Source organism: Calonectris borealis, chromosome 38 (genome assembly GCF_964195595.1).
Source record: "Calonectris borealis chromosome 38, bCalBor7.hap1.2, whole genome shotgun sequence".
Taxonomy (NCBI): domain Eukaryota; kingdom Metazoa; phylum Chordata; class Aves; order Procellariiformes; family Procellariidae; genus Calonectris; species Calonectris borealis.
In genome coordinates, this window is record NC_134349.1 from 198,142 (window position 1) to 224,957 (window position 26,816).

At 61.8% G+C, this 26,816-nt stretch overlaps 1 protein-coding gene across 2 annotated transcripts; it reads left to right on the forward strand.

Annotated features, from left to right (window-relative positions):
• The first annotated feature begins 7,592 nt into the window (after positions 1-7,592).
• Positions 7,593-26,550, forward strand: LOC142074559 (myosin-7). Of its 2 annotated transcripts, none has more exons than XM_075135256.1 (39): positions 7,593-7,793; positions 8,560-8,703; positions 9,757-9,913; positions 10,017-10,044; positions 10,279-10,390; positions 11,261-11,353; positions 11,430-11,493; positions 12,515-12,613; positions 12,698-12,801; positions 12,874-13,012; positions 13,095-13,213; positions 13,310-13,459; positions 14,598-14,768; positions 14,856-15,165; positions 15,249-15,316; positions 15,442-15,529; positions 15,627-15,744; positions 15,832-15,955; positions 16,404-16,540; positions 16,623-16,749; positions 16,843-16,971; positions 17,043-17,285; positions 18,207-18,383; positions 18,474-18,619; positions 18,729-18,819; positions 20,791-21,180; positions 21,265-21,391; positions 21,481-21,599; positions 22,067-22,263; positions 22,535-22,718; positions 22,793-22,958; positions 23,039-23,163; positions 23,246-23,554; positions 23,634-23,837; positions 24,029-24,154; positions 24,853-25,128; positions 25,457-25,552; positions 26,304-26,438; positions 26,530-26,550. In XM_075135256.1, exons 1-39 carry the CDS (start codon positions 7,593-7,595, stop codon positions 26,548-26,550), a joined length of 5,814 nt encoding a protein of 1,937 aa, XP_074991357.1. The 2 variants fall into 2 exon arrangements, with proteins under 2 accessions (XP_074991357.1, XP_074991358.1); XM_075135257.1 differs by having other exon boundaries at positions 26,533-26,550.
• The last annotated feature ends 266 nt before the right edge of the window (positions 26,551-26,816 follow it).

The window sequence follows — 26,816 nt, forward strand, 5'->3', positions numbered from 1 at the left end:
AAGCCGGCGCGCATGCGCAGTGGCGCTAAACGGCAGAGGCGCATGCGCAGAGGCAACGGGGCCCCGCTGGCGCATGCGCAGAGAGGGGGAGTGAGGGCGGCGGGGCAGGGCGGAAGGGCGGGCGGGCGCCGCGCATGCGCAGCGGGCGGAAGTGAGGGCAGGGCGGCGGCGGGGAAGGGCGGGCAGGCCGCGCGCATGCGCGGTGGCGGGGGGGGGGGGGGCGGCGAAGCCGGGCAGCCGCTGTGAATATTAATTAGCGGCTGTGAATATTAATTAGCGGCTGCGAATAATAATTATCGCCAGCAAAATCAATGGGTGGAGCGTGCATGGTGAATATTAATGAGCAGCGGTGACCATATATGGGCACTGCTGGCCATTTTATGGCCCTGTCCTCATGAATATTAATGAGCGCCTCGCTATTAATGAGGATAACGCCTATTAGCGGCTGTGAATATTAATGAGCAGCGGTGTTAACGACTATTAATGAGCGTCGGGAGACGTTAATGAGCATTTCTCGCTGCCTATTAAGTAACATTAATGATCATTAATGGCTATCAGTAGCTATTAATGGCAGTTAATTAATATTAATGACTATTAATTGATATTAATGCTCCTAATTGGCATTTTAATTAATGCTAATTAATCGAACGAGGGTTTTCCCCAAAAAAACCTTTATTCGCCCTAAATTAGGGGGAATCTGGGTTTAAAAAGTAGAAATTTGGGGAAATTAGGGAAAATTTGGGGCGAAAAGGGGCAAATTAGGGAAAATTCGGGGAAAATTTGGGGAGATCCGGGCGAAAAGGGAGAAATTAGGGAAAATTTGGGGAAATTTGGGGAGAATTGGGGAGACTTGGGGGGTGAAATGGCAGAATAGGGAAAATTTGGGGGAAATTAGGGCAAATTTGGGGAAAATACGAAAAATTAGGGGGACCATTAGGGAAAATCAGGGGAAATGGGGGAAATTGTGAGGAAATAAAGGGAAAATTGGGGGGAAATGGGGAAAAATTAGGGGAGATTAGGGAAAATAAGGGGGAATTAGGGAAAATTGGGGCAATAAATGGGAATTAGGGGAAATTGAGGCTAAATTAAGGGAAATATTGGGGAAATTAAGGGAAAATCAGGAGGAATCGGGGAAATTAGGGGAAATTGGGAAAAAATAGGGCAAATTGGGGAAAAATAGGGAAAATTAGGGGGAAATAAGAAAAACCAGGGAAAATTAGGCAGGAATTTGGGGAAATTAGTTGGAATTAGGGGAAATTAAGGATAAATTCGGGGGAAGTTAGGAGAAATCGGGGAGTTTGGGGGGAAATTTGGAGGAATTGGGGAAAATTTGGGGGAAAATACGACACTTTGGGGGGAATGAGGGGAAATTTATGGAAATTTAGGGAAGTGTAGGGGAAATGAGGGGAAAATTGGGAGGAATTGGGGCAAATTTGGGGAGATTAAGGAAAATTCAGCGAGGATAAGGGGAAATTTGGGTGGGAAAAGGGCAGATTCGGGGAAATTTGGGGAGAATTAGGGAAAATTGAGGGAAAATTAGCAAAACCCAGTAAAAGTTGGGGAAATGAGGGGGAAAGAAGGGGAAAACCAGAGGAGATTTGGGGGAAATCCGGAAAATTCGGGGAAATTGGGAGGAAATAGGAAAAGTTGGGGGGAAATAAGGGGGGAAATCGGCAAAATTGGCGGAAATAAGGGGAAAACCGAGGAAATTTGGGGAAAATCGGGGAAAACAGGAAATTTGGGGAAATGAGGGAGAAAATAGGAAAAGTTGGGGGAAAATTTGGGGAAATAGGGGGGAAAACTAGGGGAAATTGCGGGAAAATCGGCAAAATTGGGGGAAATAAGGGGAAAACAGCAGAAATTTGGGGAAAAATCAGGAAAATTTGGGGGAAATAAGAAAAGTTGGGGGACAATTAGGGGAAATTAGGGGGAATTAGGGAAAAATCAGGAAAATTGGGGGAAATCGGGGGAAAACAGAGGAAATTCAGGGAAAATTTGGGGAAATTGAGGGAAGACAGGAAATTTGGGGAAAATTGGGGAAAATTTGGGGAAAACAGAGGAATTTTGGGGGAAATTGGGGAAAATTGGGGGAAAACGGGAAATTTGGGGAAAATAAGAAAAGTTGGGGGAAAAAAACAGGAAAATGGAGGGGGAATTAGGGAAAAATCAGGAAAATTGGGGGAAATGGGGGGAAAGCAGAGGAAATTCAGGGAACATTTGGGGAAATTGGGGGAAGACAGAGGAAATTTGGGGGAAATTTGGGGAAAACGGGAAATTTTGGGGAAATTTGGGGAAAACGGGAAATCGGGGGAAAAACAGGAAAACTTGGGGGAAATGGGGGGAAAACAGAGGAAATTCAGGGAACATTTGGGGAAATTTGGGGAAAACAGGAATTTTGGGGGAAATTTGGGGGAAAAGAGGGGAAATTTGGGGAAAATAAGAAAAGTTGGGGGAAAATTAGGGAAAACGGAGGGGGAATTAGGGAAAAATCAGGAAAATTGGGGGAAATGGGGGGAAAACAGAGGAAATTCAGGGAACATTTTGGGAAATTGGGGGAAGACAGAGGAAATTTGGGGAAAAATGGGGGAAAACAGAGGAAATTTGGGGAAAATTGGGGGAAAACAGAGGAAATCGGGGGAAAAAAACAGGAAAATTTGGGGGAAATGGGAGGAAAACAGAGGAAATTCAGGGAAAATTTGGGGAAAATGGGGGAAGACAGGGGAAATCTGGGGAAAACAGAGGAATTTGGGGGGAAATTTGGGGAAATTGGGGGAAAACAGGGGAAATTGGGGGAAAATAAGAAAAGTTGGGGGGAAATTAGGGAAAACGGAGGGGGAATTAGGGAAAAATCAGGAAAATTGGGGGAAATGGGGGGAAAACAGGAAATTCAGGGAAAATTGGGGGAAATGGGGGGAAAACAGAGGAAATTTGGGGAAAATTTGGGGAAAACAGGAAATTTGGGGAAAATTTGGGGAAAACGGGAAATTTGGGGAAAATTTGGGGAAATTGGGGGGAAATTGGGGGAAAACAGGGGAAATTGGGGGAAAAATTGGGGAAAACAGGGGAAATTGGGGGGAAAATTTGGGGAAAACAGGGGAAATTTGGGAAAAATTGGGGAAAACAGGGGAAATTGGGGGAAAAATTGGGGAAAACAGGGGAAATTGGGGGAAAAATTGGGGAAAACAGGGGAAATTGGGGGGAAAAAACCAGGAAAGCTCGGGGGAAATGGGGGAAACTCCGCCCTCGGGGCCCCGGGGTGGGGGGAGGGGGTGGGGGGAGGGGATCTATAGGGCCAGCCCCATATACGGCCGCGGGCGAAGGTGCCCCACGGCCCCGCTGGCGTCACCACCCGATCGGGTGTCGGGGGGGGTCCCAAAAATATCCCATTGTGGGGGAGGGGCGGGGGAACAAAGGGATGGGGGGAGGGGCCCGGGCGCCTGGGTTCCCTTCGGGGGAGGGGGAGGGGGGGTGGGGGAGGGGTCCCACCTGTCCTTTGTCCGTCTGTCCCCTCCCCCACCCCGGGCGCGCCTTTTGTCTTGCCTCATCCATCCCATAATAAACCCGGGGGGGGGGGGCTATAGGGGGCCCCTATAGGGTCGTGGGGGGGGTTCTATGGGGCTGGGGGGGCTATAGGGGTCCTATAGGGGGATCTATGGGGGTCCTATGGGGCTGGGGGGAGCTATAGGGGTCCTATGGGGCTGGGGGGGTCCTATGGGGCTGGGGGGGCTATAGGGGTCCTATGGGGGGAGCTATAGGGGTCCTATGGGGCTGGGGGGGGCTATAGGGGTCCTATGGGGGGAGCTATAGGGGTCCTATGGGGCTGGGGGGAGCTATAGGGGTCCTATGGGGGGAGCTATGGAGTCCTATGGGGCTGGGGGGGAGCTATAGGGGTCCTATAGGGGGATCTATGGGGGTCCTATGGGGCTGGGGGGGAGCTATGGGGGTCCTATGGGGGGAGCTATGGGGGTCCTATGGGGCTGGGGGGGCTATAGGGGTCCTATGGGGGGAGCTATGGAGGTCCTATGGGGCTTGGGGGAGCTATAGGGTTCCTATGGGGGGAGCTATAGGGGTCCTATGGGGCTGGGGGGGCTATAGGGGTCCTATGGGGGGAGCTATAGGGGTCCTATGGGGCTGGGGGGGAGCTATAGGGGTCCTATGGGGGGAGCTATGGGGGTCCTATGGGGCTGGGGGGGAGCTATAGGAGTCCTATGGGGGGAGCTATGGGGGTCCTATGGGGCTGGGGGTGTCCTATGGGGCTGGGGGGGAGCTATAGGGGTCCTATGGGGGGAGCTATGGGGGTCCTATGGGGCTGGGGGTCCTATAGGGGTCCTATGGGGCTGGGAGGGGTCCTATGGGGCTGGGGGGGCTATAGGGGTCCTATGGGGGGAGCTATAGGGGTCCTATGGGGCTGGGGGGGCTATAGGGGTCCTATGGGGGGAGCTATGGGGGTCCTATGGGGGGAGCTATGGGGGTCCTATGGGGCTGGGGGGAGCTATAGGGGTCCTATGGGGGGAGCTATAGGGGTCCTATGGGGCTGGGGGGGCTATAGGGGTCCTATGGGGGGAGGTATAGGGGTCCTATGGGGGGAGCTATGGGGGTCTTATGGGGCTGGGGGGGTCCTATGGGGCTGGGGGGGCTATAGGGGTCCTATGGGGGGAGCTATGGGGGTCCTATGGGGGGAGCTGTGGGGGTCCTATGGGGCTGGGGGGGAGCTATAGGGGTCCTATGGGGCTGGGGGGGCTATAGGGGTCCTATGGGGGGAGCTATGGGGGTCCTATGGGGCTGGGGGGGAGCTATAGGGGTCCTATGGGGGGAGCTATGGGGGTCCTATAGGGCCGGGGATGTCCTATGGGGCTGGGGGGGAGCTATAGGGGTCCTATGGGGGGAGCTATGGGGGTCCTATGGGGCTGGGAGGGGTCCTATGGGGCTGGGGGGAGCTATAGGGGTCCTATGGGGGGAGATATGGGGGGGTTCTATGGGGATCCTATAGGGCTGGGGGAGCCCTATGGGGCTGAGGAGGGTCCTATAGGGCTGGGGGGGGGTCCTATAGTGCTGGGGGAGCCCTACGGGGCTGGGGGGCACCCTATAGATCCATAGGGGGTCCCTGTGTCCCTATGGGGCGGTGGGGTGGCCTTGACGTCCGTCCCCCCCCCCCCCGTGACGCGGCTGGGGGAGGGGGGGAGGGGGGATATAAGGGGGGTGCCCCCGGCCGGCGCCCGCAGACCCAGGGGCAGGTGGGGCAGGGGGCACTGGGAGGGACTGGGAGGGACTGGGAGGGGGGTATGGGGGGACTGGGAGGGTCTAGGTGGGAACTGGGAGGGACTGGGAGGCACTGGGATGAGACTGGGAGGGTCTGTGGGGGGACTGGGAGGGACTGAAGAGCGACTGGGGGGAACTGGGAGGGACTGGGAGGGGTCTATGGGGGAACTGGGAGGGACTGGGAGGAGTCTAGGGGGGAACTGGGAGGGACTGGGAGGCATTGGGAGGGTCTAAGGGGGAACTGGGAGGGACTGGGAGGGGTCTATGGGGGAACTGGGAGGGACTGGGATGAGACTGGGAGGGTCTATGGGGGAACTGGGAGGTACTGGGAGGGACTGGGAGGGGTCGATGGAGGAACTGGGAGGGTCTATGGGGGAACTGGGACTGGGAGGCACGGGGAGGAGTCTATGGGGGAACTGGGAGGGACTGGGAGGCATTGGGAAGGGTCTATGGGGGAACTGGGAGGGACTGGGAGGGTCTATGGGGGAACTGGGAGGGGTCTGTGGGGGAACTGGGTGGGACTGGGATGAGACTGGGAGGGTCTGTGGGGGAACTGGGAGGGACTGGGATGTGCTGGGGGTGGGAGGGCACTGGAGAAGTCCTGGGGGATACTGGGACATACTGGGTGGTACCGGGGGGGGGTACTGGGGAAGTACTGGTGGGGCTATGGAGGGATCCTGAAACATACTGGGATGTACTGGGACATACTGGGACATACTGGGAGGGTCTTCGTGTCCCGGACCAGGACCAGAGACCCCCGAGTCAGCACCGCCACCACCCCCAGACCACAGAGAGAGGTGGGGCTGGGCACTGGGAGCACTGGGAGGGAACTGGGAGGCACTGGGAGCAGTCTATGGGGGGACTGGGGGAAACTGGGATGGACTAGGAGGGCGCTGGAAGGGACCGGGAGGGACTGGGATGAGACTGGGAGGGGTCTATGGGAGGATTGGGGGAAACTGGGAGGGACTGGGAGGGCACAGGGAGGGACTGAGGGGTGTCTGGGGGGACTGGGGGGGAACTGGGAGAGACTGGGATGAGACTGGGAGGGTCTATAAGGGAACGGGGAGGGACTGGGAGGGTCTATGGGGGAACTGGGAGGGACTGGGAGGCATTGGGAGGGGTCTATAGGGGAACGGGGAGGGACTGGGAGGGTCTGTGGGGGAACTGGGAGGGACTGGGATGAGACTGGGAGGGTCTATAGGGGAACGGGGAGGGACTCGGAGGGTCTATGGGGAAACTGGGAGGTACTGGGAGGGTCTGGGATGAGACTGGGAGGGACTGGGAGGGTCTTTGGGGGAACTGGGAGGGACTGGGATGAGACTGGGAGGGTCTATAGGGGAACGGGGAGGGACTGGGAGGGTCTATGGGGAAACTGGGAGGTACTGGGAGGGTCTGGGATGAGACTGGGAGGGACTGGGAGGGTCTTTGGGGGAACTGGGAGGCACTGGGAGGGTCTACGGGGGAACTGGGAGGCATGGGGTGGTACTGGGGGTTACTGGGAGGTGCTAGGGTGGCGTAAAGGGCAAGGCACCATGAGGCACTGGGGAAACTGGGCTGAACTGGGGGGGGACTGGGAGCACTGGAGAGGAACTGGGAGCACTGGGGAGGGACTTGGGATGGGGATGGGTCAACCAGGAGGAACTGGGAGCACTGGGAAAGAACTGGGAGGAACTGGAGATGATGGGAGCACCAAGGAAGGACTTGGGTTGGGGTCAACCGGGAGGAACTGGGAGCACTGGGAGGAACTGGGAAGGAACTGGGAGCACTGGGGAGGAACTGGGAGCACTGGGAGGAACTGGGAAGGAACTGGGAGCACTGGGGAGAAACTTGGGCTGGAGATGGGTCAACCGGGAGGAACTGGGAGGAACTGGAGATGGTGGGACCACCAAGGAAGGACTTGGGTTGAGGTCAACTGGGAGGAACCAGGAGCACTGGGAGGAACTGGGAAGGAACTGGGAGCACTGGGGAGGAACTGGGAGCACTGGGGAGGAACTTAGGATGGGGATGGGTCAACCAGGAGAAACCGGGAGGAACTGGAGATGATGGGAGCACCAAGGAAGGACTTGGGTTGGGGTCAACCGGGAGGAACTGGGAGCACTGGGAAGGAACTGGGAGGAACGGGGAAGGAACTGGGAGCACTGGGGAGAAACTTGGGCTGGAGATGGGTCAACTGGGAGGAACTGGCGATGATGGGACCACCAAGGAGGGACTTGGGTTGGGGTCAACCACGAGGAACTGGGAGCACCGGCGAAGAACAAGCGGTGACGGCCCCCCCCACGGATGGGCGGAGCTGGGAGGGGCTGACCCCGCCCCCGCCCTTGCCCCGCCCAGCCATGCCCGCCGCGGAAATGGCCGAATTCGGGGAGGCGGGCCCCTACCTCCGCAAATCGGAGAAGGAGCGCCTGGCCGCCCAGACCCGCCCCTTCGACCTGAAGAGGGACATCTTCGTCCCCGACGAGCGGGAGGAGTTCGTCAAGGCCACCATCGTCAGCCGCGAGGGCGCCCGCGTCACCGCCCAGACCGAGCACGGCAAGGTGGGCGGGGCTTGCGCCGCCCCGCCCTCCCCCCCCCCCCCAGCGCGTCTCCGGTATGGGTGGGACACCCGGAGCCCATCCCACCTTCTGTGTCACTTGAGGGACACCCAGACCTTCTCCAGCACCCGAGGGACATCCAGACCCCATCCCACCTTCCCCAGCACCCAATGGACACCCAGACTCCATCCCACCTTCTCCGTCACTTGAGGGACACCTACACCTTCTCCAGCACCCAAGGCACACCCAGACCCCATCCCACCTTCTCCAGCACCCAAGGCACACCCAGATCCCATCCCACCTTCTCCAGCACCCAAGGGACACCCAGACCCCATCCCACCTTCTCCAGCACCCAAGGGACATCCAGACCCCATCCCATCTTCTCCGTCACTTGAGGGACACCCAGACCTTCCCCAGCACCCAAGGGACACCCAGACCCCATCCCACCTTCTCCATCACTTAAGGGACACCTACACCTTCTCCAGCACCCAAGGCACACCCAGACCCCATCCCACCTTCTCCAGCACCCAAGGCACACCCAGATCCCATCCCACCTTCTCCAGCACCCAAGGGACACCCAGACCCCATCCCACCTTCTCCAGCACCCAAGGGACATCCAGACCCCATCCCACCTTCTCCAGCACCCAAGGCACACCCAGACCCCATCCCACCTTCTCCATCACTTGGGGGACACCCAGCCCTATGGGAGGGGACAACTGGGAGAAGCCCCTGCCCTCTCCCCCACCCACGGTGGCCTCCTGCCCCCCAGACGGTGACGGTGAAGGAGGAGCAGATCATGCAGCAGAACCCCCCCAAGTTCGACAAGATCGAGGACATGGCCATGCTGACCTTCCTCCACGAGCCCGCCGTCCTCTACAACCTGAAGGAGCGCTACGCCGCCTGGATGATCTACGTGAGTCGGGAGCCCGCAGGTTCTCCAGATCCCACCTGCAACGTGGACAACCCTTCTCCAGCCCCCTTGGGCCACCCAGACCCAAGATCTCCCATCCCCAGCCCCCTTGGGCCACCCAGACCCAAGATCTCCCATCCCCAGCCCCCTTGGGCCACCCAGATCCAAGATCTCCCATCCCCAGCCCCCTTGGGCCACCCAGACCCAAGATGTCCCATCCCTGGACCCAAGATGTCCCATCCCCAGCCACCTTAGGGCCACCCAGACCCAAGATCTCCCATCCCCAGCCCCCTTGGGCCATCCAGACCCAAGATGTCCCATCCCTGGACCCAAGATCTCCCATCCCCAGCCCCCTTGGGCCACCCAGACCCAAGATCTCCCATCCCCAGCCACCTTAGGGCCACCAAGACCCAAGATCTCCCATCTCCAGACCCCTTGGGCCACCAAGACTCAACATGTCCCATCCCTGGACCCCTTGGGCCACCCAGACCCAAGATCTCCCATCCCTGGACCCCTTGGGCCACCCAGACCCAAGATCTCCCATCCCTGGACCTCCTGGGCCACCAAGACCCAAGATCTCCCATCCGTGGACCCCCTGGGCCACCCAGACCCAAGATGTCCCCTCCCCAGCCCCCTGGGACCACCAAGACCCAAGATCTCCCATCCCTGGACCCCTTGGGGCCACCCAGACCCAAGATCTCCCCTCCCCGGACCCCTTGGGGCCACCAAGACCCAAGATCTCCCATCTCCAGACCCCTTGGGCCACCCAGACCCAAGATCTCCCATCCCTGGACCCCCTGGGCCACCCAGACCCAAGATCTCCCATCCCTGGACCCCCTGGGCCACCCAGACCCAAGATCTCCCATCCCTGGACCCCCTGGGCCACCCAGACCCAAGATGTCCCCTCCCTGGACCCCTCAGGCCACCCAGACCCAAGATCTCCCATCCCTGGACCCAGGCTCTCCCCTCCCCAGCCCCCATGGACCACCCAGCCCCAGGATGTCCCCTCCCGCCGGGGTGGCACCTGGTGGCCCTGACCCCCCGCCCCTCCCCCAGACCTACTCGGGGCTCTTCTGCGTGACCGTCAACCCCTACAAGTGGTTGCCCGTCTACAACGCCGAGGTGGTGGCCGCCTACCGGGGCAAGAAGAGGAGCGAAGCTCCGCCCCACATCTTCTCCATCTCCGACAACGCCTACCAGAACATGCTGACGGGTAGGGACCTCCCCCCCCGCCACCCCGCCCCCTTTTTTGGGGGGCGGGGCGGGGTCAAGGTGGTCTCCAGAACCTCACGTTTGTCCTCCTCGCCCCCCCCCAGATCGGGAGAACCAATCCATCCTCATCACGTGAGTGGCCTCGTCTCTAAACGTCAGCTTAGCCCCGCCCACAGCCCCAGCCCCGCCCACCTGGGGGCATAGCCCCTCCCCTTCCCCCCCCCCCGGAGCCACGCCCACCAACCCTTTCTCACCACCTGGACTTGTTGTGGAGGTCCATAGTCTGTCTACTGCAAGCCCCACCCCCTTCCCAGTGAGGCCCCGCCCCCCCAGCACCCGGGCCTCACTCTCATTGGCTGCCCCCAGCGGAGAATCCGGGGCGGGGAAGACGGTGAACACCAAGCGGGTCATCCAGTACTTCGCCGTCATCGCCGCCATCGGCGACCGCGGCAAGAAGGAGACGGGGACCCCGGGCAAGGTGAGGGCACCCACCCATGGACCCACCCATGGACCCACCCATGGACCCACCCACCCATGGACCCACCCATGGACCCACCCATGGACCCACCCACCCATGGACCCACCCTTGGAACCACCCACCCAACCACCCATGGAACCACCCACCCATGGACCCACCCACCCATGGAACCACCCATGGAACCACCCACCCAACCACCCACCCACCCATGGAACCACCCACCCATGGAACCACCCTTGGAACCACCCACCCAACCACCCATGGACCCACCCACCCATGGAACCACCCATGGACCCACCCACCCAACCACCCATGGAACCACCCACCCATGGAACCACCCACCCAAACCACCCATGGACCCACCCGCCCATGGAACCACCCATGGACCCACCCACCCAACCACCCATGGAACCACCCACCCATGGAACCACCCATGGACCCACCCACCCAACCACCCATGGACCCACCCACCCATGGACCCACCCACCCATGGACCCACCCTTGGAACCACCCACCCATGGACCCAACCACCCATGGACCCACCCATGGACCCACCCATGGACCCACCCACCCATGGACCCATCCACCCATGGACCCACCCACCCAAACCACCCATGGACCCACCCACCCATGGACCCACCCTTGGAACCACCCACCCAACCACCCATGGAACCACCCACCCATGGAACCACCCACCCATGGAACCACCCATGGAACCACCCACCCACCCATGGACCCACCCACCCAACCACCCATGGACCCACCCACCCATGGACCCACCCACCCAAACTACCCATGGACCCACCCACCCATGGAACCACCCATGGACCCACCCACCCAACCACCCACCCATGGACCCCCCCCCCCCAGGGCACCCTGGAGGACCAAATCATCCAGGCCAACCCCGCCCTGGAGGCCTTCGGCAACGCCAAGACCCTCCGCAACGACAACTCCTCCCGCTTCGTGAGTGGGGGCGGGGCCGGGGGCGGGGCCGGGGGCGGGGCCGGGGGCCCCTCCCCCTCACCCGCTGCTCTCCCAGGGGAAGTTCATCCGGATCCATTTCGGGGCCACCGGGAAGTTGGCGTCGGCCGACATCGAGACCTGTGAGTGGCCACCAGCCCCACCCGCTCCTCCTCCCGCCCACCAGTGACCCCCAGCTCCTCGTCCCGCCCACCAGTGACCCCCAGCTCCATCTCCTGGTGTCTCCATCTCCTCACGTCTCCATCCATCTCCTCATCCCACCGTCCATCCAACCCCCCAGCTCCATCTCCTGGTGTCTCCATCTCCTCACGTCTCCATCCATCTCCTCATCCTCCATCTCCTCATCCATCCAACCCTGTCTCCATCTCTTGGTGGCTCCACCCCTCGGTGGCTCCACCTCCTCACCCATCCATTCATCTCCTCATGTCTCCATCCATCTCCTCATCCCACCGTCCATCTCCATCTCTTGGTGTCTCCATCCATCTCCTCGTCCTTCCAACCATCCCTCCATCCATCTCCTCATCCCACCGTCCATCCAACCCCCCAGCTCCATCTCCTGGTGTCTCCATCTCCTCACATCTCCATCCATCTCCTCATCCTCCATCTCAAGTCCCCATCTCCCCATGCTTCCATCTCCTCATCCTCCATCTCCCCATCCTCGTTCTCCTCAAGTCTCCATCTCCTCATCCTCCTTCTCCTCATCCATCTCCTCATCCTCCTCCTCCTCATCCTCCATCTCCTCAAGTCTCCATCTCCTCATCCTCCTTCTCCTCATCCATCTCCTCATCCTCCTCCTCCTCATCCTCCATCTCCTCAAGTCTCCATCTCCCCATGCTTCCATCTCCTCACCTTCCATCTCCTCATCCTCCATCTCCTCATCCTCCATCACCTCAAGTCTCCTTCTCCCCATCCTGCTTCTCCTCAAGTCTCCATCTCCTCCTCCTCCTCCTCCTCATCCATCTCCTCCTCCTCCTCCTCATCCTCCATCTCCTCATCCTCCTCCTCCTCATCCATCTCCTCCTCCTCCTCCTCCTCCTCCTCCATCTCCTCCTCCATCTCCTCATCCTCCTCCTCCTCCTCCATCTCCTCATCCTCCACCCCCCCACCCCAACCCCCACCCACCTTCTCTCCACCCCCCCCCAGACCTCCTGGAGAAGTCCCGCGTCATCTTCCAGCTGAAGGCCGAGAGGAACTACCACATCTTCTACCAGATCCTCTCCAACAAGAAGCCGGAGCTGCTGGGTGAGCCACGCTCCCCACCCCGCCCGTGGACATCAGACCCCGCCCCCTTTCCCACCCTGGCCCAACCCCGTCTTCTCCTGGCAGACATGATGCTGGTGACCAACAACCCCTACGACTACGCCTTCATCTCCCAAGGAGAGACCACCGTGCCCTCCATCGACGACGGAGAGGAGCTGCTGGCCACGGACGTGAGATGGAGGGCCACCAGGGGGTGGGGGGGGGCACTGGGGTGGACCTTCACCCACGTTTTGGTCCCACAGAGCGCTTTCGACGTCCTGGGCTTCACCCCAGAGGAGAAGAACTCCATCTACAAGCTGACGGGCGCCATCATGCACTTCGGGAACATGAAGTTCAAGCAGAAGCAGCGGGAGGAGCAGGCGGAGCCGGACGGCACCGAAGGTCCAACCGGGGTCAAGGGGTGGGAACGGAGGTGAAGGCCAGGCTTCCTCCAGGTTCACGTCTTCTCCTCCGCGTCCCGCAGAGGCGGACAAGTCGGCTTACCTGATGGGGCTGAACTCGGCCGACCTTCTCAAGGGCTTGTGCCACCCGCGGGTGAAGGTGGGCAACGAGTACGTCACCAAGGGGCAGAACGTCCAGCAGGTGAGGAGGACGTCCCCGAAACCTTCTCCTTGTGGGGTGGCTTGGTGCCATCTCGGGGCAAGGAGGACACGGAGAGGTCCCGCCTCGCCCTTCCAGGTGAGTTACGCTGTCGGGGCGCTGGCCAAGGCCGTCTACGAGAAGATGTTCAACTGGATGGTGACCAGGATCAACAACTCGCTGGAGACCAGGCAGCCGCGGCAGTACTTCATCGGGGTGCTGGACATCGCCGGCTTCGAGATCTTCGACGTGAGGCCTCCTTGAGCTCCTCGCGTTGACCTCGTGGGGTGTCCAGCTGGTCCCCTTGATCCCATTGGGCGTCGAGTTGACCTCACTGGGGTTGTGTGGCCCCCCTTGGGTCTCAGGTTGACCGCATTGACCCCGTTGGGCGTTCAGTTGACCCCGTTGGGCGTTCAGTTGACCCCGTTGGGCGTTCGGTTGACCCTGTTGATCCCATTGGGTGTTCACTTGACCCCGTTGCATGTTGGGTTGACCCTCTTGATCCCATTGGACGTTACGTTGACCCCACTGGGGGTTGAGTTGACAGCGTTGACCCCACTGGGCGTTCAGTTGACCCTGCTGACCCCGTTGGGTGTTGAGTTGACCCCGTTGATCCCATTGGGCACCACATTGACCCTGTTGGGTGTTGCGTTGACCCCATTGGGCGTTGAGCGGATTCCGTTGACCCCATTGGGTGTTGAGTCAACCCCATTGATCCCATTGGGCATCACATTGACCCTGTTGGGCGTTGAGTTGACCCTGTTGACCCCATTGGGTGTTGCGTTGACCCCGTTGGGTGCTGAGTGGATTCTGTTGACCCCACTGGGTGCTGAGTGGATTCCATTGACCCCGTTGGGTGCTGAGTGGATTCCGTTGACCCCATTGGGTGCTGAGTGGATCCCGTTGACCCCGTTGGGTGCTGAGTGGATTCCGTTGACCCCACTGGGTGCTGAGTGGATTCCGTTGACCCCGTTGGGTGCTGAGTGGATCCCGTTGACCCCGTTGGGTGTTGCATTGACCCCATTGGGTGCTGAGTGGATCCCGTTGACCCTGTTGGGTGCTGAGTGGATTCCGTTGACCCTGTTGGGTGCTGAGTGGATCCCGTTGACCCCATTGGGTGCTGAGTGGATTCTGTTGACCCCATTGGGTGCTGAGTGGATCCCGTTGACCCCGTTGGGCATCACATTGACCCCGTTGGGTGTTGCGTTGACCCCGTTGGGTGCTGAGTGGATTCCGTTGACCCCATTGGGTGCTGAGTGGATTCCATTGACCCCATTGGGTGCTGAGTGGATCCCGTTGACCCCGTTGGGTGCTGAGTGGATCCCGTTGACCCCGTTGGGTGCTGAGTGGATCCCGTGACCCCACTGGCCGCCCCCTCCCCCCCCAGTTCAACAGCTTCGAGCAGCTCTGCATCAACTTCACCAACGAGAAGCTCCAGCAGTTCTTCAACCACCACATGTTCGTGCTGGAGCAGGAGGAGTACAAGAAGGAGGGCATCGAGTGGGAGTTCATCGACTTCGGCATGGACCTCCAGGCCTGCATCGACCTCATCGAGAAGGTACCGCCTCCCCCGGGGCCTCCCGCGCCGCTTGGAGCGCGCCAGGGACCCCAAAGCTCTTCTCCAACGAGGTCTTCTCCTCGCCAGCCCATGGGGATCATGTCCATCCTGGAGGAGGAGTGCATGTTCCCCAAGGCCTCGGACATGACCTTCAAGGCCAAGCTCTTCGACAACCACCTGGGCAAGTCGGCCAACTTTGGGAAGCCCCGCAACGTCAAGGGGAAGCCAGAAGCCCACTTTGCCCTCGTCCACTACGCCGGCACGGTGGACTACAACATCATCGGGTGGTTGCAGAAGAACAAGGACCCCCTCAACGAGACGGTGGTGGGGCTCTACCAGAAGTCGGCCCTCAAGCTCTTGGCCAACCTCTTCGCCAACTACGCCGGGGCTGACGCGCGTAAGGGGTGGCCCCTTCCCGGGCGTCCGGGGTTCTCCCCGCCCCGGCCTTCACCTGTCCCATCTTTTCTTCTTCTCCAACAGCCGTGGAGAAGGGGAAAGGGTCCAAGAAGAAAGGTTCCTCCTTCCAGACGGTCTCCGCCCTGCACCGGGTGAGGGTCGGGGGGTTAATGGTGGACCCCAGGGTGCGGTGGGGATAGACAACATGTCCCAGGGCGGGTGGTAACCCTTGGTGGGGCAGGGGTTCCTTCCATCATCTCCTCCTCCAATCCCCCAGGAGAACCTCAACAAGCTGATGACCAACCTGCGGTCCACCCACCCCCACTTCGTCCGCTGCATCATCCCTAACGAGACCAAGTCTCCCGGTGAGCCAATCCCCAAAGGAGGTGGGGCCAAACCCACCCACCGTGGTCCCTGGGGTGGGGCGGGTCTCGACTCAACCGCTCACGATGATGCCACCAGGCGTGATGGACAACCCCCTGGTGATGCACCAGCTCCGCTGCAACGGGGTGCTGGAGGGCATCCGCATCTGCCGCAAGGGCTTCCCCAACCGCATCCTCTACGGGGACTTCCGCCAGCGGTGGGCACGGAGAAGAAGACGCGGGGGGGGGGGTGGACAACCCCAGCGGGGCTCATTTGGGGCTGTCCCCTCCTCCCCGGCCACCAGGTACCGCATCCTGAACCCGGCGGCCATCCCCGAGGGGCAGTTCATCGACAGCCGCAAGGGCGCCGAGAAGCTCCTGGGGTCCCTTGACATCGACCACAACCAGTACAAGTTCGGGCACACCAAGGTGAGGGCACGTGCTCCGGGTTCCTCGTGGTCCCACCACCCACGAGGTCACGTGGACCTCAGGGTCCCGCCATCCACGTGTCCTCCTGCCCATCCACCCCACCATCCATCCCCCCACCACCCCATCCTTCCACCCACCACAAGAAGTTCGGGCACACCAAGGTGGTCTCGGTTCCTCGTGGTCCCACCACCCACGAGGTCATGTGGACCTCATGGTCCCACCACCCACGTGTCCACTTGCCCATCCACCCCACCATCATCCCTCCACCAACCCACCACAACCAGTACAAGTCCGGGCACACCAAGGTGAGGGCACGTGGTCTGGGTTCCTCGTGGTCCCACCACCCACGAGGTCACGTGGACCTCACGGTCCCGCCACCCACGTGTCCTCCTGCCCATCTGAGCTCCCTCCATCCAGCCCACCCTCCTGATCTTCATCTCTCCTCAAGGTCTTCTTCAAGGCCGGGTTGCTGGGGCTGCTGGAGGAGATGCGGGACGAGCGCCTGGCCCGGATCATGACCCGCTTGCAGGCCCAAGTCCGTGGTTTCCTCTCCCGGCAAGAGTTCAAGAAGATCCTGGAGCGCCGGTGGGTGGTGGGATGGAGGCGGTGGTAGGTCCACGTTGGGTGGAGGTCCCTGGTCACCCACGCCCTGCTCTGGCCCACCCAGGGACTCGCTGCTGGTCATCCAGTGGAACGTCAGGGCCTTCATGGGGGTGAAGAACTGGCCCTGGATGAAGCTCTACTTCAAGATCAAGCCCTTGCTGAAGAGCGCCGAGACGGAGAAGGAGATGCAGGTGGGGCAGGGACGGAGAGGACGGGCGGGTGGAGAGAGGAAGGGGTACGTGGGGAGAGGTGGGACTCACAGGGGACCTTCGTGCCACCCACAGACCATGAAGGAGGAGTTTGGGCGGCTGAAGGAGGCCCTGGAGAAGTCGGAGGCCCGGCGGAAGGAGCTGGAGGAGAAGATGGTCTCCCTGCTGCAGGAGAAGAACGACCTTCAGCTCCAAGTGCAGGCCGTGAGTGACGGAGATGCCCCGGCCCCTCCCGTCTCCTTCCTTCACCCTCCCACCCACCTTCTCCCTTCCAGGAGCAGGACAACCTTGCCGACGCCGAGGAGCGCTGCGACCAGCTGATCAAGAACAAGATCCAGCTGGAGGCCAAGGTGAAGGAGCTGACGGAGCGGCTGGAGGACGAGGAGGAGATGAACGCCGAGCTGACGGCCAAGAAGAGGAAGCTGGAGGACGAGTGCTCGGAGCTGAAGAAGGACATCGATGACCTGGAGTTGTCTTTGGCCAAGGTGGAGAAGGAGAAACACGCCACCGAGAACAAGGTGAGGGTGGGGAGAGGCCTTAACCCAACGCCAGTTGACTCAAGCCAACGTGAACAGGTCTTGAGGAGACCCGAGGCTGGTTGGGTTGGGTCACCAAGACCCGAGGTTGGTTGGGTTGGGTCACCAAGACCCAAGGTTGGTTGGGTGCCAAGACCCCAGGTTGGTTGGGTTGGGTCACCAAGACCCGAGGTTGGTTGGGTTGGGTCACCAAGACCTGAAGCTGGTTGGGTTGGGTCACCAAGACCTGAGGCTGGTTGGGTTGGGTCACCAAGACCTGAGGCTGGTTGGGTTGGGTCACCAAGACCCAAGGCTGGTTGGGTTGGGTCACCAAGACCCGAGGTTGGTTGGGTTGGGTCACCAAGACCTGAAGCTGGTTGGGTTGGGTCACCAAGACCCGAGGTTGGTGGACTCGGGTCACCAAGACCCAAGGTTGTTTGGGTGCCAAGACCCGAGGTTGGTTGGGTTGGGTCACCAAGACCCAAGGCTGGTTGGGTTGGGTCACCAAGACCCGAGGTTGGTTGGGTTGGGTCACCAAGACCTGAAGCTGGTTGGGTTGGGTCACCAAGACCTGAGGTTGGTGGACTCGGGTCACCAAGACCCAAGGTTGTTTGGGTGCCAAGACCCCAGGTTGGTTGGATTGGGTCACCAAGACCCGAGGTTGGTTGGGTTGGGTCACCAAGACCCGAGGTTGGTTGGGTTGGGTCACCAAGACCTGAGGCTGGTTGGGTTGGGTCACCAAGACCTGAGGCTGGTTGGGTTGGGTCACCAAGACCCGAGGCTGGTTGGGTTGGGTCACCAAGACCCAAGGGTGGTTGGGTTCTCCTGCATCTCCTGACTTAGGCCCAGCTCAACCAAGAGACCTCCTGCCTCTTGCCCCACCTCTGGCACCAAGCTGGAGGCCTGATGTTCCTCCTCCTGCAGGTCAAGAACCTCACAGAGGAGATGGCCGGGCTGGACGAGACCATCGCCAAGCTGACGAAGGAGAAGAAGGCCCTGCAAGAAGCTCACCAGCAAGCGCTGGATGACCTGCAGGCGGAGGAAGACAAGGTCAACACCCTGACGAAGGCCAAAGTCAAGCTGGAACAGCAAGTGGACGACGTGAGTCCCGTCCCTCCCCTGGGGGGAGGAAGGTCCTGCTGGGGGGGCGTGGTTTGGGGGCTGATGGGAAGGTCTCCGCCTCGCTCGCAGCTGGAGAGCTCGCTGGAGCAGGAGAAGAAGATCCGGATGGACCTGGAACGGGCCAAGAGGAAGCTGGAAGGTGACCTGAAGCTGGCTCAGGAGAGCATCATGGACCTGGAGAACGACAAGCAGCAATTGGAGGAGAGGCTGAAAAAGTAGGGCTCCGCCCACCTCCCCCTCCCACCCTGGCATCCTTTACCCATAATCCCGCTCTCCGCCGCCAAGCCGGGAGCGTGAGGGGCTGGCGCTTCTCCTCCCACCCAGGAAAGACTTTGAGCTCAACGCCCTCAACGCCAGAATTGAGGACGAGCAAGCGATCGCCGCCCAGCTCCAGAAGAAGCTCAAAGAGCTTCAGGTGAGGTGGGGCTCAGCTCGTGGGTCAACCAGGAGGTGGAGCTGGTCCTCCTCCTTTTCCTCTTCCCACCTTCTTGAGGAGGACCGAGACCGCCTGAGGTCTGGAGCTCTGGTCCCATCATCTCGAGCCTCCCTGTGATTTATCTCCTAGGGCTGCTGGGCAGGTTGTCTTCGGGGTGGGGTGAGGTGAACCAATGGGTGTGGAGCACCCAAGGCTGGTGGGGTTGCTTGGGTAGGAGCAGCTGAGCCGAGCAGACCATCCGGGTGGGGTTGAGTTGGCTCCAGCGTCCTCAGAGAAGGTTGGGCTGAGCTCTTTGAGCCAGGCAGCTCAAGGGTTGGTTGAGGTGAACGTCCTCACGATTGGTCGAGTCGAAGAGTCTCAAGGTGGTTTGATAGGGTGGAGCATCTTCAGGGAAGGTCGGGTTGATCCGGAGAGCTCAAAGCTTGACTGGCTTGAGGGGAGCTGGGTGGGCTCAAGACCAGTTGAGTTGAAGGTCTCCAGCCGGTTGGGTTGAGCTGGTTTGATTCGAAGGGTCTCCAGACAGTTGGGTTGGGTTGAGTGGAAGAGTCTCCAGCTGGTTGGGTTGGGTTGGGTGGAAGAGTCTCCAGCTGGTTGGGTTGGGTTGGGTGGAAGAGTCTCCAGTTGGTTGGGTTGGGTTGAGTGGAAGAGTCTCCAGCTGGTTGGGTTGGGTTGGGTGGAAGAGTCTCCAGCCGGTTGGGTTGGGTTGGGTGGAAGAGTCTCCAGCCGGTTGGGTTGGGTTGGGTTGGGTTGGGTTGGGTTGGGTTGGGTGGAAGAGTCTCCAGTTGGTTGGGTTGGGTTGGATTGGGTTGGGTTGGGTTGGGTTGGGCTGAGGAGTCTCCAGGGGGTTGGGTTGGGTTGGGTGGAAGAGTCTCCAGAGGGTTGGGTTGGGTTGGGTGGAAGAGTCTCCAGCCGGTTGGGTTGGGTTGAGTGGAAGAGTCTCCAGTTGGTTGGGTTGGGTTGAGTGGAAGAGTCTCCAGCCGGTTGGGTTGGGTTGGGTGGAAGAGTCTCCAGTTGGTTGGGTTGGGTTGAGTGGAAGAGTCTCCAGCTGGTTGGGTTGGGTTGGGTGGAAGAGTCTCCAGCCGGTTGGGTTGGGTTGGGTGGAAGAGTCTCCAGCCGGTTGGGTTGGGTTGGGTTGGGTTGGGTTGGGTTGGGTTGGGTGGAAGAGTCTCCAGTTGGTTGGGTTGGGTTGGATTGGGTTGGGTTGGGTTGGGTTGGGCTGAGGAGTCTCCAGGGGGTTGGGTTGGGTTGGGTGGAAGAGTCTCCAGCCGGTTGGGTTGGGTTGGGTGGAAGAGTCTCCAGCCGGTTGGGTTGGGTTGAGTGGAAGAGTCTCCAGTTGGTTGGGTTGGGTTGAGTGGAAGAGTCTCCAGCCGGTTGGGTTGGGTTGGGTGGAAGAGTCTCCAGTTGGTTGGGTTGGGTTGGGTGGAAGAGTCTCCAGCCGGTTGGGTTGGGTTGGGTGGAAGAGTCTCCAGCCGGTTGGGTTGGGTTGGGTGGAAGAGTCTCCAGCCGGTTGGGTTGGGTTGAGTGGAAGAGTCTCCAGCCGGTTGGGTTGGGTTGGGTGGAAGAGTCTCCAGCCGGTTGGGTTGGGTTGAGTGGAAGAGTCTCCAGCCGGTTGGGTTGGGTTGGGTGGAAGAGTCTCCAGTTGGTTGGGTTGGGTTGGGTTGGGTTGGGTTGGGCTGAGGAGTCTCCAGGGGGTTGGGTTGGGCTGAGGAGTCTCCAGGGGGTTGGGTTGGGCTGAAGAGTCTCCAGTTGGTTGGGTTGGGTTGGGTTGAAGAGTCTCCAGCTGGTTGGGTTGACTTGAGTTGAGGAGTCTCCAGTTGGTTTGGTTGGGTTGGGTTGGGCTGAGGAGTCTCCAGGGGGTTGGGTTGGGCTGAGGAGTCTCCAGCGGGTTGGCTGAGCGGGTGAGCTGGGCGGAGTCAAGCCCGACGAGGCGGCCCCGGCCCCGGCGCGCAGGCGCGGATCGAGGAGCTGGAGGAGGAGCTGGAGGCGGAGCGGACGGGCAGGGCCAAGGTGGAGAAGCTGCGCTCGGAGCTGTCGCGGGAGCTGGAGGAGATCAGCGAGCGGCTGGAGGAGGCGGGCGGCGCCACCGCGGTGCAGCTGGAGCTCAACAAGAAGCGGGAGGCGGAGTTCCAGAAGCTGCGGCGCGACCTGGAGGAGGCCACGCTGCAGCACGAGGCCACGGCGGCCGCGCTGCGCAAGAAGCACGCCGACAGCGTGGCCGAGCTCGGCGAGCAGCTGGACAACCTGCAGCGCGTCAAGCAGAAGCTGGAGAAGGAGAAGAGCGAGCTCAAGCTGGAGCTGGACGACGTCAGCTCCAACGTGGAGCAGCTGCTCAAGGCCAAGGTGGGAGAGGGGTCTCCAGCCGCCGGGGGACAACCCTTCCGGCGCTCTCCCGAGGTTTCATCTTCCCGCCCTTCCGGTCTCCAGGTCAACCTGGAGAAGACGTGTCGCGCCATGGAAGACCAGATGAACGAGCACCGGGCCAAGTCCGAGGAGGCTCAACGTACGGTCAACGACCTCACCACCCAACGGGCCAAGCTCCAGACGGAGAACGGTGAGGGCCTCGCTCTTCTCCAACACGACCGCCGATCCCGCGTCCGGCGGGGTGGCCTTTGGGGTCTTCTCACCTTCCCCCCCCCCCAGGTGAGCTCTCCAGGCAGCTGGAGGAGAAGGAAGCCTTCATCAACCAGCTGACGCGAGGGAAGCTCACCTACACCCAGCAGCTGGAGGACCTCAAGAGGCAGCTGGAGGAAGAGGCCAAGGTCGGGCTGCGGTGGGGAGGTTGGGGGTGAAAGACACCCCCAAGGTCAAGGGTGAGGTTGGTTTGGGGCTGAGGGACGGGGCGTGAGCCCGCCCTCACACGGGGAGAAAACGAGTTGAGGGTCCTCAGGAAGTTTGGTGGGGTGGGCGGGTCTCGAGGGGCTTGGGTTGGGTTGGGTTGGGTTGGTAGCAAGGAGGGCAGCTGGGTTGGTCTGGAGGAGGTTGGGTTGGTCTGGAGGAGGTCTAGAGAAGGTTGGGTTGGTCTACAGAAGGTCTAAGGCAGGTTGGGTTGGTCTACAGAAGGTCTAGAGAAGGTTGGGTTGGTCTACAGAAGGTCTAAGGCAGGTTGGGTTGGTCTACAGAAGGTTGGGTTGGTCTGGAGGAGGTTGGGCTGGGTTGGGCTGATGAAGAGCAGCCCTTCCTCAGCTGGAGGACCCCCCGGTCCCACCTTCTCCTCGCCCCACCCCAGGCCAAGAACGCGCTGGCCCACGCCCTCCAGTCGGCCCGGCACGACTGCGACCTGCTGCGGGAGCAGTACGAGGAGGAGACGGAGGCCAAGGCCGAGCTCCAGCGGTCGCTCTCCAAGGCCAACTCCGAGGTGGCCCAGTGGAGGACCAAGTACGAGACGGACGCCATCCAGCGCACCGAGGAGCTGGAGGAGGCCAAGTGAGTCACCTCCTCGTGGGCGTCGAGGCTCTCCCGTGGGTGGTGGGACCTGCTTGGTCTTGCCGGTCCCCACCTCCTCAAGCAGCCACCACCCAGGACGTTGGACTTCTTCATCTAGAGCCCGGACTCGGGGGCCCTAGAACCCGTGTAGAGCAACCCCGACCATCCCTGAGTCCTCCCACCCCAAACGTCTCCACCTCGGCAGTGACCAGCCGACGGGGTCTCCGTGGGCTGGTGGCTCACCCGGAGGTTTCTCCCATACGTCTGGTAGGAAGAAGCTGGCCCAGCGGCTGCAGGAGGCCGAGGAGGCGGTGGAGGCCGTCAACGCCAAGTGCTCCTCCTTGGAGAAGACCAAGCACCGGCTGCAGAACGAGATCGAGGACCTGATGGCGGACGTGGAGCGGTCGAACGCGGCCGCCGCCGCCTTGGACAAGAAGCAGAGGAACTTTGACAAGGTGGGAGCAGGGGGTGGTGGGACGGCAGGAGAGGGGGAGCCGTGGGGAGGAGGTGACCGCTCGCTGGGCCCCAGATCGTGGCCGAGTGGAAGCAGAAGTTCGAGGAGTCGCAGACGGAGCTGGAGGCGTCGCAGAAGGAGGCCAGGTCCCTCAGCACCGAGCTCTTCAAGCTGAAGAACGCCTACGAGGAGTCGCTCGAGCACCTGGAGACCTTCAAGAGGGAGACCAAGAACCTCCAAGGTGAGAGCGCGGCCTCCCCCCGCCCACCCCGCTCTTCTCCACCACCTTCCACGTGGTCCGACGGGGTCTCACCCCCGCAGAGGAGATCTCGGACCTCACGGAGCAGCTGGGCGCCAGCCACAAGACCGTCCACGAGCTGGAGAAGGTCCGGAAGCAGCTGGACGCCGAGAAGCTGGAGCTCCAAGCCGCGCTGGAGGAGGCGGAGGTGAGCCGAGGCACGGCCCCGGGCGTCCCCACCTTCTCCGGGTCTCCTCCGCGGCCCTCAGTGTCCTCTCCGGCCCCCCCAGGCCTCTCTGGAGCACGAGGAGGGGAAGATCTTGAGGGCCCAGCTGGAGTTCAACCAGGTCAAGGCGGACCACGAGCGCAAGCTGGCCGAGAAGGAGGAGGAGCTGGAGCAGGCCAAGCGCAACCACCTGCGGGCGGTGGACTCGCTGCAGACCTCGCTGGACGCCGAGACCCGGAGCCGCAACGAAGCCCTGAGGCTGAAGAAGAAGATGGAGGGCGACCTCAACGAGATGGAGATCCAGCTCGGCCACGCCAACCGCGTGGCGGCCGAGGCCCAGTCCCACCTGAAGGGAGCCCAGAGTCACCTCAAGGTGGGGCCACCCACCTCTAGGGAGGTCCTCCCCGCCCTGCGGAGCTGCCGGCTGAGGTCCATCCCCCTCGTCCCACCAGGACACCCAGCTGCAGCTGGACGACGCGGTCAGGGCCAACGAGGACCTGAAGGAGAACATCGCCATCGTGGAGAGGAGGAACAACCTGCTCCAGGCGGAGCTGGAGGAGCTGCGGGCGGTGGTGGAGCAGACCGAGAGGGCCCGCAAGTTGGCCGAGCAGGAGCTGATCGAGGCCAGCGAGAGGGTCCAGCTCCTCCACTCGCAGGTGGGACCTCACGTTCCTCCAAGGAGAGAGGGCCCCTCCGCCCAGGGACGCTCACACCCTGGAGAACCCATGGGTGTGGGTTCTTCTGGGTTGAGTTACCGAGATCTCCAGACGGGGGGGAGGGCTCTAAGTCCCGTGGGGCCGAAGGTCACCCTTCAGCCACCTCCTGAGCTCCTCTCCTCCATCTCCAGAACACCAGCCTCATCAACCAGAAGAAGAAGATGGAGGGGGACATCTCCCAGCTGCAGGCGGAGGTGGAAGAGGCCATCCAGGAGTGCAGGAACGCCGAGGAGAAGGCCAAGAAGGCCATCACCGACGTGAGTGGGACCGACCTCTAGGAGAGCTTCCACCGCAGGGCGAGGGAGAAGGGGCCTTGGGACCTCTGGTGGCTTCTCTCGGGCCTTGGGACCTCTGGTGGCTTCTCTTGGGCCTTGGGACCTCTGGTGGCTTCTCCCGGGCCTTGGAGCCTCTGGTGGCTTCTCTCGGGCCTTGGGACCTCTGGTGGCTTCTCTCGGGCCTTGGGACCTCTGGTGGCTTCTCTTGGGCCTTGGGACCTCTGGTGGCTTCTCTCGGGGCTTGGGACCTCTGGTGGCTTCTCTCGGGCCTTGGGACCTCTGGTGGCTTCTCTCGGGGCTTGGGACCTCTGGTGGCTTCTCTCGGGCCTTGGGACCTCTGGTGGCTTCTCTCGGGGCTTGGGACCTCTGGTGGCTTCTCTTGGGCCTTGGGACCTCTGGTGGCTTCTCTCGGGCCTTGGGACCTCTGGTGGCTTCTCTCGGGGCTTGGGACCTCTGGTGGCTTCTCTTGGGCCTTGGGACCTCTGGTGGCTTCTCTCGGGGCTTGGGACCTCTGGTGGCTTCTCTCGGGCCTTGGGACCTCTGGTGGCTTCTCTTGGGCCTTGGGACCTCTGGTGGCTTCTCTCGGGGCTTGGGACCTCTGGTGGCTTCTCTCGGGCCTTGGGACCTCTGGTGGCTTCTCCCGGGCCTTGGGACCTCTGGTGGCTTCTCTCCTCGGGCAGGCGGCCATGATGGCGGAGGAGCTGAAGAAGGAGCAGGACACCAGCGCCCACCTGGAGCGGATGAAGAAGAACATGGAGCAGACCATCAAGGACCTGCAGCTGCGCCTGGACGAGGCCGAGCAGTTGGCCCTCAAGGGGGGCAAGAAGCAGCTGCAGAAGCTGGAGGCCCGCGTGAGGGAGCTGGAGAACGAGCTGGAGGCCGAGCAGAAGCGCAACGCCGAGAGCGTCAAGGGCCTCCGCAAGGCCGAGCGGCGCGGCAAGGAGCTCAGCTACCAGGTGGGGCCCCTGGGGTGGCCCAGAAGGTCACCCGCTGGCCCCGCGGCCACGGGGACCTACGTCCCACCCCGTAGCGTCACCTAGAACAGGGCTGACCCGGTGGCCACGAGCCAGCCGGTGGCCACCTCCCGCCCTGCCGGCGGCCACAGGGTCTTTGGGTGACCCAGAACCTCGGGTGGGACCTCATCAGGGCCAAGGAGCCCCCTTCGCCCCAGGAGGCCCACCCTCCGCCCCACAGCCACCCCCGGACCCGGAGGGGTTCCACCTCGGGGTGGCCCACAGGGGACCCCGGCAGGTCCAGGTCCTGACCCCCCCGTGTCTCCCCCAGGCGGAGGAGGACCGCAAGAACCTGCTCCGCCTCCAGGACCTGGTGGACAAGCTCCAGCTGAAGGTCAAGGCCTACAAGCGGCAGGCGGAGGAGGCGGTGAGCGGGGGGGGGCGGGGCCGAGGGGACCTTCAGGGGGGTGGTCGAGGGGTGGGGGGGTCGGGGGGGCGGGAGGGGTGGGGGGTGGGGGAGGTGGTGGGGGGTGAGGGTTGGGTGGAGGAAGGGTGGATGGGTGGTTGAGGAGATGGGGGGTGGGTGGTGGGATGGAAGGTGAGGAGATGGTTGGGTGGATGAAGGTTGGGTGGGTGGTGGGACGGATGGTTGAGGAGATGGTTGGGTGGCTGGATGGGTGGATGAAGGTTGGTGGGACGGCTGGCAGGTGGGATGGAAGGTGAGGAGATGGTTGGGTGGATGAAGGTTGGATGGAAGGTGGTATGGAGGGTTGAGGAGATGGTTGGGTGGGTGGAAGGTGGGGTGGATGGTGGAGGAGATGGTTGGGTGGATGAAGGTTGGGTGGGTGGTGGGACGGATGGTTGAGGAGATGGGTGGGTGGATGAAGGTTGGATGGAAGGTGGGATGGAGGGTTGAGGAGATGGGTGGGTGGATGAAGGTTGGATGGAAGGTGGGATGGAAGGTCAGGAGATGGTTGGGTGGGTGGAAGGTTGGGTGGGTGGAGGGATGGTGGGACGGATGGTGGAGGAGATGGGTGGGTGGAGGAAGGTTGGGTGGAGGAAGGTGGGATGGAGGCTGAGGAGGTGGTTGGGTGGATGAGGGTTGGTGGGACGGTGGGACAGCTGGTTGGGGGGCAGCCCCAGTGAGGCCCCGCCCTGCCCCGCCCTGCCCCGCCCAGGAGGAACAGGCCACCACCAACCTGGCCAAGTTCCGGAAGGCGCAGCACGAGCTGGAGGAGGCGGAGGAGCGCGCCGACATCGCCGAGGCCCAGGTCAACAAGCTGCGGGCCAAGAGCCGCGACGTCGGAGCCAAGGTGGGACCTGCCCCGCCCCGCCCCGCCCGGCCCCGCCCCGCGGCCCCGCCCCACAACCGCCTCACGCCCCCTTCTTCTCCCTCTCCATCAGAAGGGCCTCAGCGAGGAGTGAAGCTCCGGGCCCCCAGCCGGACCCCCCGGACCCCCGACTGCCCCACCCCCCCCTCCCCGCCCCCCCGCCGCGGGGAGCCAATAAAAAGCATCGAGCAGCAGCGATTGGCCTGGGGCGGTGTTGGGGGCGGGGCCCCAGGGCGGGACGCCAACGGCCCCGCCCAAGGCGGCCGGACCCCAGGCAAGATGGCCGCCCCCCCCACGCAACCCAGCGCGCCCCGGGATGCGACGCAAGCAGCCCCACGGCGCCACCTGACCCACGGAGAA